The sequence below is a fragment of the Salvelinus sp. IW2-2015 genome, unplaced genomic scaffold, assembly GCF_002910315.2.
Source record: "Salvelinus sp. IW2-2015 unplaced genomic scaffold, ASM291031v2 Un_scaffold1857, whole genome shotgun sequence".
Lineage (NCBI taxonomy): Eukaryota > Metazoa > Chordata > Actinopteri > Salmoniformes > Salmonidae > Salvelinus > Salvelinus sp. IW2-2015.
In genome coordinates, this window is record NW_019943222.1 from 129,808 (window position 1) to 139,964 (window position 10,157).

Genomic DNA, 10,157 nt, shown 5'->3' on the forward strand with positions numbered 1-10,157 from the left:
TCACTCAGAAGTATTGAGTTACCATTGTCATTGSAATCTGTGTAGGCAAAGTKTTGTACTTATGTATTCGTAGAAACACATGCACATGTCTACTCTAGACATCTTGTAGTCTACTGTGGCATCACTCTAAAGAACCACGGGGAGGCGCTACACCACCGACCTTTCCAGATTGTGAACTAGTTCCACACTTCACTTAACAAACTGCTCCCAAATGTAGATATTTTTTTCTCCAAATGGACACTGATTTTGTCGAGCTATATGTCTACATCATTTAGGACGTTTTCTTCTCCTTTTTTGTCTCAGAATGTTTAGGCGCAGGTCTATTGCTTTGCTTCTCTGTGGTTGACATAGTACAAGTTCAAGTCGGTCGAAATGTAGTGCACTTAACGTCACGTGAATTTGGGTAGGCTTCTGTCCTGTTTGGCAATCGGCATTCCTCCTCCTCTCGCTATTAGTCTCCTGCTAAACACACAACTCGGGTCACTCTCGGAGAGAATACACTGACATGTAGGAGTTCGAGACACCGTGAAAACAGCCGACGGTCGCCGGACTACAGATGGGACAACGGGGTTTTTTTGCACAAAATTAACCGTTTACCTCAAGCATAAACTTTCAAAACAACAGGAAAACTTTCCATATTATATTGAGAACTCCAGGACACAGGCACCATGGCGAGGTTTTACAGGGAAACCACGAATCAATAGAAAGTAAGTCTGTTATCCATCACGGGTTACTGGAAGACTAGGCTCGCCGTTCGCTGAAGGAACCGTTCTTTTATAGCTCAATGGTGGGAACTCGCTAGCAACATTGTTTCCCCCTGTGACTAGGCTACTTGGTTACAATAGCCAGCCTACTTCTCTGCATAGACAATTTTCCAATGTGTTGTCTGAGCGTGTTCTGCTGCATAGTTTTTAACTAGACCTTAACTCGTTTGGACCTTTAAAAAAAAATATATATAATTTAGGACAAACTTTCCTCCGCTGACGGCATGCGTGTCTGTCACTGGTCCTCTAACGTTACTGTATCAGGGTTCTATATGGTCCAATACTTTTCATGGTTATTAGGCTACTGGTGCCGTGGTAAAGGAACGACCTTGCCCTTGACCCAGTTCCATTACACTAAGAGTTAGTGGATGAAGGCTTATTCTGTAGGGGGGAGTGTTACGACCCCCGACGCTCGGTCTGAACATGAACTTGCATCGCTTGCGGTATGGTTTTGGAAGCATAAGGACCTTGTCTTTAATATCAGTGAGAAATAATTGAGTAAAAAGTTAAATTGATCCACACACATTGATAGAGTTAGGGATAGTGTTCCCACCAGCGCTTGGTTTGGGATGAAATGAGTGCAGGTGTCTTTTTCCAATTCAGTCCATTTGACTATGTTCGCCAAAGTTCACAAATAACATTATGCTATAGAGACCTCTGATTATTCAATTAAGGGTTTATACAAATTTTCCTTGACTTTTAATCAATTGTTCATGACTATTAGTATAGCCTACGTGGAAAAAGTAAGCATTATTGACACTGGAAGGCTGCAGTGATTGATCCCATGTAAACCTACCATCTCCTGCCATTGTTCCCTCGATCAAGGCACTTAACCCCCCACAAAGTACAAATGCACTGTTAGTCAGTGGTGAAAAAAGTACCCAATTTTCATACCTGAGTAAAAGTAAAGATACCTTTAAAAGAAAATGACTCAAGTAAAAGTGAAAGTTACCCAGTAAAATACTACTTGAGTAAAAGTTTAAAGGATTTGGTTTTAAATGTAATTCAGTTTCAAAAGTAAATGTACAAATAATTTCAAATTCCTGATATTAGAGCAAACCAGACAACACAATTTTCTAGTTTTTTAAATTTATGGATTGACAGGGGCACAGTTCAACACAGACAAAATTCACAAATTCAGGTTGGTACATTTTCAATCTGCGCAATCTGGAACAGGCTACCGTCACTCACAGACTAGCGGCAAATAAACGTGAACAATGCGGAATCAGACAATTAATGCCCACACTCAATTGCTATACAGTTCTCGCCTTCATTCCGTTTTTGGTCAATTTTTTTTGCGCGTCAATCTGGGCTAATTTAGGCTACTTTGTTTTAAAGAGGAGCCGGTACGCAATTCCCCCAACATTGAAGTGCCGGTAGGTCTCTCTGGCCCAGGTCAAGCACTGGTTCCCACGCGGACATATCTCCACGTTACAGCGCTTGTTTACKGAAAACAACCGGAAGACGAGGCGACCACCTCTGCTATCTAGCGTACACCTGTGTGTAAGCATAACGTGGAAAGTGTACTTTCATTGGATGGAGACACCCATAGCTGTATGGGTCTGTGCAAAACTTCCTTCTCGCTGATTAAAGATAAGGGCAATATATATGTGTCGAAAGCCATATCGCAAGTGATTATTAACGACGTTTCGAAACGTTAAAACACAGCGTCGGAATTGTAGGTCACAGGAGGCTGTCATGGGCAAAGCGAATGGCTGAGAACTGTAAGAAGGCAGAATGATGCCTAGAGTTTTCAAGAGCTAAGGAGTGACCCAACTTGTGACCTCAGACAGACCTAACCCTGAAAAGTAAGGACTCACTATGCTACCCCTCCAGCTTTGATTTTGATAGATCTCTCTCTCTCTCTGTGTGTTTACAACCAGGGGTTATTGCAGCTGTCTTCGGGGTTGGACCAGTTGGGTCAGACGAGAGACTCCACCGTGACAAAGAAGAGTGATTGACGCACCATGGAGGGTGGGAACGATGTGGATCTGTCCAACAGTAACATCACCCCGCTGTGGAAGCGACGCTCAGCCAATCACACTGGCCCCAGCAAGCTGAAGGCCCGGCCCCTCAGCTACCAGATAGACGGAGTCCACATGACTGACTTCCCCGTAGAGGACAACAAGTGCAGTTTTACCCTGAGCCAGCCTGCAGARAGACTGGTGGCTACGCCGGGAGGAGGGATGGTCATTCTGAAGCACGTTCTCAACCAACCCACCAGGAAAACACGGGTAGTCAGGAGTATAAGCATTGGACATCTGGCCAAAGGACGTTTCTCTCTGTCCAAGTTCAAATCGGAGGATGATACGTCTCTGTCATTGAACAGTAAGGCATGCCACGGTGGGAGTGTTGATCATGTGTGGTCGGACAAGCCGCTGCTGGACACCCAGAATCGACTATCCAGCCCATTCACTCTCACCGCTCACAGGGACCAGATAGTGTTTGGGACGAGCCCTTCACCACCGGACTCTGCCTCCTCCAATCACCCCTCTCCCCCTGCCTCCTCCAATAACAACCACCACCATAACCAGACCTCCCCTTCTTCCTACCACCCCTTAACTCCTGTCCCCTCTCCCCCTAACCCCAGCCCCTCTCCCCCTAGTCTCCACACCCCCACCACATCCCACAGCTCCACCTCCAGTATCCACTCCCTCTCTTCCCTCATCTCCACCCCTTCTGACCTCCCCACACCCCACAGCCCCTCCTCTGCTGACATGTCTGCCCCCTCTCCTTCCCCCTCTCATTCCCCCACTCCCAGCCTCTCTCCCTCCATCTCCCTATCTCCTCCTCCCTCCATTGTCCTCAGCACCCACAGTGCAGCTGCCCTGAAGATGGGCACACAGCAGCTGATCCCCAAAGGGCTGGCATCCCTGAGCAAGGCCTCTCCTGCTGGGGTACAGAKCCAGGGCCTGGGGGGTCTGCTGGGCCTGGATCCTACSAAGCGGGCCCTGCGAGCCCTCAGCATGGTGGAGACTGGATCCTTCTTCTCCACTGGCGTAGGGTCCGGGGGAGGAGGGACAGACCAGGATGAGAGCCCTGGGACTCTGAAGAGAGGGTTGAGGTCTACCTCGTACAGGAGAGCAGTGGTGAGTGGAGTGGAAATGGAAATAACATCTGATGACCTCAAGTCCCATCGTCTGTCCCAACCTGTAGACCCAAAGAGCCATCGTCTGTCCCAACCTGTAGACCCAAAGAGCCATCGTTTGTCCCAACCTGTACTCAAAGGACTACAGGAGGTCAAGGAGAGACCTACCAGCCCTGGGAAGAAGAACAAGGTAGGAAGACATGTAATGAAGCCATTATTTTCCAGTAAATTGTCATTACTATTATCTGCTATGTCATGATACCGTTCTACCCTTGCTTTGCCCCATGTRCCTGGATATTACTGKCTCTTACCTTGCAGTCACACTGTACAGTTTACTAACACTCATCTGCCTGATGGATTCATGTTTGATGAATTATTCTCCTGAAGTTAAGACCAGGACCAAAGTCCACAGCTAACTTGGAGTTGGAACATTATCAGGAGCCGCTTGTGTTGAAGTCATGCTAATAGTGAAGGCCTATGATTACAACACACACACACTTCAGTCCACTGCTCTGTAATTAGGCAGGTCAGTGCAGAGGTCAGGGGTCAAGAGCAGGTCCCAGGGGAGACCTACTTATCCCCGTCATTTAGAATCTGACAGATGTGGGTTTATAAAGTAATTCATAACCAGGTTTGGCTAATAAAGCATCATTTGGGATATTGTGCTGACTGCTCATAATAACGGATCTAGTGACAGTCTCAGTCCATAGTGTTAATATACAGTACGGCTGGGGCAGGGACCGCTGATCCTGGGTCTGTTATTAATAGTGACAGTCTCAGTTCAGAGTGTTAATATACAGTACTGGCTGGGGCAGGGACCGCTGACCCTGGGTCTGTTTATTAATATTGACAGTCTTCAGTCATATTGTTAATAACAGTACGGCTGGGCAGGGACCGCTGATCCTGGGTCTGTTATTAATAGTGACAGTCCAGTCCCATAGTGTTAATCTACAGTACGGCTGGGGCAGGGACCGCTGATCCTGGGTCTGTTATTAAATAGTGACAGTCTCAAGTCCCATAGTGTTAATATACAGTACGGCTGGGCAGGGACCGCTGACCCTGGGTCTGTTATTATAAGTGACATGGGGTCTGTTCTGTGTCTCAGAGTCCTGATAAGAAGCCAGGACTGATCACACAGAGGACATTTGACAGTGAAGGTGAGTGGCACGTCTCTGTCTTGGTCATGTATATGAACTGGTGATGCCTGTGACTTTCTGTACAACACGTTTGAGGTCTTGCTGTCAATGGGCACTGTACTAATGTGATTCAACCTGTCTGTCTGTGGTGTGATCCAGGGAGAGAACTGTATCAGAAACTACCAGGAGAAAGCTCTTCACAATGACTCTGATGAGGACCAGTCCAGAGAGCCCAAACCTGACGACCGCATCGTGATGCAGTACAGACCCATACGCACCTCCTGGAGCCAACTCAGTGTGGTGAGACACACACACACAACACACAACACAGTGAATCGTGGTGCAGTGCCTCTCATACAATACAGAGACAAACACAGGCCTTGTTGGGAAATGGACTGCCAGTGCTGTGAGGGATGTTGTCACATCTGGTCTGGCTGCAGTCCTTACCCATCCTCCATCTCTCTCTCTTTTCCTACTCTGTCTGTGACTGTCTGTCTCTCTGTCTCTCCCTGTCTCTTCATTACTCTCGGTCTAGATAGAGATTAAAACAGGGATAGGGAGGGAAGAGGAGGGTGAGGGAGAAGGATGGAAGGGGAGGGTGAGGGAGAGGATGGAAGGGGAGAGTGAGGGAGCAGGATAGAAGGGGAGGGTGAGGAGCAGGATGGGAGGGTGAGGGAGAAAGGATAGGAAGGGGAGGGTGAGGGAGAAGGTAGGGAGGGTGAGGGAGCAGGATAGGGAGGGTGAGGGAAGAAGGATAGGAAGGGGAGGGTGAGGGAGCAGGATAGGGAGGGTGAGGGAGCAGGTTTGGAAGGGGAGGGTGAGGGAGCAGGGTAGGAAGGGGAAGGGTAAGGGAGCAGGGTAGGAAGGGGAGGGAGGGAAAGCAGGATAGAGAGGGGAGGGTGAGGGAAGCAGGATAGGAAGGGAGGGTGAAGGGAGCAGGATAGGAGGAGGGTGAGGAGGGTAGAGGGTGAGGAGAGGTTGAAGGGAGGGTGAGGAGCAGGAGGGTGAAGGAGCGGAGGGGTGGAGGGAGAAGGAGGTGAGGGAGCAGGATAGGAAGGAGGGAGGGGCAGATAGGAAGGGGAGGGTGAGGGAGCAGATAGGAAGGGGGGGTGAGGAGAGGATGGAAGGGGAGGTGAGGGAGAAGGATAGGAAGGGAGAGGGGTGAGGGAGAAGGAGAGGAAAGAAGGGAAATATCTGTGACAGCAGACTGAGCGCACCACCGGCATGGCGCCACTTTTTGGCAAACACCAGAGATTCTTCTCAATGAAACAATGTTGAACATGTTCTCCTGGAGTGCGTTGTGGTGACTCCAATTATGACGGGATCCAGTTTGGGCCAGAATGGTAGGAGAGCGGAACGGAGAAAAAGGAGGGGAGCAAATGCTTTCTTCCACTTAGGTGTTCTGTCTCCTTGTTGATGTTTACTCTTATCTGGAGCTGCTGAGAGAGAGAGAAGACTCTAATCTGGGCAGGCTGTAGTGTTTTATAGTAGTTAGATGTTACACTGTGACAGGGCAGGCTGTAGTGTTTTATAGTAGTTAGATGTTAAACTGTGACAGGGCAGGCTGTAGTGTTTTATAGTAGTTAGATGTTACACTGTGACAGGGCAGGCTGTAGTGTTTATAGTAGTTAGATGTTAGCTGTGACAGGGCAGGCTGTAGTGTTTTATAGTAGTTAGATGTTACGCTGTGACAGGGCAGGCTGTATGTTTTTATAGTAGTTAGATGTTACCTGTGACAGGGCAGGCTGTAGTGTTTTATAGTAGTTAGATGTTACACTGTGACAGGGCAGGCTGTAGTGTTTTATAGTAGTTAGATGTTACCGTGACAGGGCAGGCTGTAGTTTTTATAGTAGTTAGATGTTACACTGTGACAGGGCAGGCTGTAGTGTTTTATAGTAGTTAGATGTTCCACTGTGACAGGGCAGGCTGTAGTGTTTTATAGTAGTTAGATGTTACACTGTGAACAGGGCAGGCTGTAGTGTTTTATATAGTTTAGATGTTACCTGTGACAGGGCAGGCTGTAGTGTTTTATAGTAGTTAGATGTTACACTGTGACAGGGCAGGCTGTAGTGTTTTTATGTAGTTTAGATGTTACACTGTGACAGGGCAGGCTGTAGTGTTTTATAGTAGTTAGATGTTACGCTGTGACACGGCAGGCTGTGTGGTTTATAGTAGTTAGATGTTACACTGTGACAGGCAAGGCTGTAGTGTTTATAGTAGTTAGATGTTTACCTGTGACAGGCAGGCTGTAGTGTTTATAGTATTTAGATGTTACCTGTGACAGGGCAGGCTGTAGTGTTTATAGTAGTTAGATGTTACGCTGTGACAGGGCAGGCTGTAGTGTTTTATAGTAGTTAGATGTTACGCTGTGACAGGGCAGGCTGTAGTGTTTTATAGTAGTTAGATGTTACACTGTGACAGGGCAGGCTGTAGTGTTTTATGTAGTTAGATGTTACGCTCTGACAGGGCAGGCTGTAGTGTTTTATAGTAGTTAGAGTTTACACGTGACAGGGCAGGCTGTAGTGTTTATAGTAGTTAGACATTCTCTGTGACAGGGCAGGCTGTAGTGTTTATAGTAGTTAGATGTTACGCTGTGAAGGGCAGGCTGTAGTGTTTATAGTAGTTAGATGTTACGCTGTGACAGGGCAGGCTGTAGTGTTTATAGTAGTTAGATGTTTACACTGTGACAGGGCAGGCTGTAGTGTTTATAGTAGTTAGATGTTTACACTGTGACAGGGCAGGCTGTAGTGTTTATAGTAGTTAGAGTTACACTGTGAAAGGGCAGCTGTAGTTTTATAGTGTTAGATGTTACACTGTGACAGGCAGGCTGTAGTGTTTTATAGTAGTTAGATGTTACCTGTGACGGGCAGGCTGTAGTGTTTTTATAGTAGTTAGATGTTACCTGTGACAGGGCAGGCTGTAGTGTTTAGTAGTTAGATGTTACACTGTGAACGGAAGCCTGTAGTGTTTTATAGTAGTTAGATTCGCTGTGACAGGGCAGGCTGTAGTGTTTATAGTAGTTAGATGTTACACTGTGACAGGGCAGGCTGTAGTGTTTATAGTAGTTAGATGTTACACTGTGACAGGGCAGGCTGTAGTGTTTTATAGTAGTTAGATGTTACACTGTGACAGGGCAGGCTGTAGTGTTTATAGTAGTTAGAGTTACACTGTGACAGGGCAGGCTGTAGTGTTTATAGTAGTTAGATGTTACGCTGTGACAGGGAGGCTGTAGTGTTTTATAGTAGTTAGATGTTACACTGTGACAGGCAGGCTGTATGTTTTTAGTAGTTAGATGTTACACTGTGACAGGGCAGGCTGTAGTGTTTATAGTAGTTAGATGTTCGCTGTGACAGGGCAGGCTGTAGTGTTTTATAGTTAGATGTTACACTGTGACAGGGCAGGCTGTAGTGTTTTATAGTAGTTAGATGTTTACACTGTGACAGGGCAGGCTGTAGTGTTTATAGTAGTTAGATGTTACCTGTGACAGGGCAGGCTGTAGTGTTTTATAGTAGTTAGATGTTACCTGTGACAGGGCAGGCTGTAGTGTTTATAGTAGTTAGATGTTTACACTGTGACAGGGCAGGCTGTAGTGTTTATAGTAGTTAGATGTTACGCTGTGACAGGGCAGGCTGTTGTGTTTTATAGTAGTTAGATGTTACACTGTGACAGGGCAGGCTGTAGTGTTTATAGTAGTTAGATGTTAACGCTGTGACAGGGCAGGCTGTAGTGTTATAGTAGTTAGAACGTTCTGCTGTTTCCCTGGTCAGTAAACTGATGGTAAGTGACAGCTGTAGTGTCAGACTCTCTGTTTTCCTACAAGTCCTCTAGTTTCCAGTAACAGTGACACCTGTAAGTGGTCAGACTCTCTGTTTCCTACAAGTCTCTAGTTTCCAGTAACAGTAACACCTGTAGTGTCAGACTCTCTGTTTCCTACAAGTCTCTAGTTTCCAGTAACAGTAACACCTGTAGTGTCAGTCCTTGTTTCCTACAAGTCTCTAGTTTCCAGTAACAGTGACACCTGTAGTGTCAGACTCTCTGTTTCCTACAAGTCTCTAAGTTTTCAGTAACAGTAACACCTGTAGTGTCAGACTCTCTGTTTCCTACAGTCTCTAGTTCCAGTAACACGTAACACCTGTAGTGTCAGACTCTCTGTTTCCTACAAGTCTCTAGTTTCCAGTAACACCTGTAGTGTCAGACTCTCCTTGTTTCCTACAAGTTCTCTAGTTTCCAGTACACCTGTAAGTGTCAGAACTCTCTGTTTCCTACAAGTCTCTAGTCTCCACGTAACAGTAGGGACAGGGGGAAGTGGTGTATTTAAGAGTGTTGACACCATACTCTTAGATGAGAGGTTTAACCCCCTCGGTTAAGGATAGGACAGGGGAGTAAGGGTAAGACAAGGATAAATTTATGCCTACGGTCGACCTCTTACCTCAACCACTCCCTATTGAGTGAATACTGCGTTTCTGTTGTCACGGTTACACCTGTTSCTCTGTGTTCTCAGGGAAACTYCAAAAGCAGGGCAAAGTTCAGTTGTCGTGGCGGGAAGGTGGTTGCTAGGACACTAAGGACATGCAAGGCCGTAGATAGAGACATAGAAGTCGATTGCCTTTTAAAGGGAATTTGTCTTGCACAATAGAACAAACTTGGCAAGCTGTTGGCAGTCTGGCTGTAGTGGTTTGGCTGTTGGCGTGTGTGTTTTGTGTCCTAGTCTGGATGTGTTTGCAAAGGTCTCCATTAGGGTTGTCACGATACCAGTAYCATGATGCTCTGAGGTATCGCGCGGCAAGGAAAGAAAACACAAAGCAGTCATAATGTTAGTTACAAGCAGCCTCAAGTGTTTCACCCAGAATCCCGTTTATTTTCCTTGCTATAACACACTATATGTTACGTACAGCAGGTTTTTAAAGGACCAAAGAGTATTGTCTGTTTCGTGTTCTCCTTGTTGCCATGGACAATCAGRTATTGTAGTATCACCATCCTGGTATCGTGACAACCCTAGTAGGCCTGACCCCAATTAGTTGACTGGTCCATTGTTTGGTCTTTAGGCTGTTGGTCGACTGAGATTGTTTTAGTCGAGCAGTAACATATACCGTACAAGTCAAAAGTTTGGACACACGTGTGGTAAACAGAATATGGTCTATTACCAAATAGGGCTATGTCCATATTATT

At 46.4% G+C, this 10,157-nt stretch overlaps 1 protein-coding gene across 1 annotated transcript in view; it reads left to right on the forward strand.

Annotated features, from left to right (window-relative positions):
• Positions 1–240: 240 nt before the first annotated feature.
• Positions 241–10,157, forward strand: part of LOC112072217 (rho guanine nucleotide exchange factor 26) — a 15,653-nt gene continuing 5,736 nt past the window's right edge. Inside the window, 5 exon segments of the mRNA XM_070439699.1 lie at positions 241–707; positions 2,648–4,042; positions 4,958–5,013; positions 5,152–5,164; positions 5,166–5,288. Of these exon segments, the coding sequence (XP_070295800.1) occupies positions 2,732–4,042; positions 4,958–5,013; positions 5,152–5,164; positions 5,166–5,288 (1,503 nt within the window). The 5' untranslated portion in view covers positions 241–707; positions 2,648–2,731.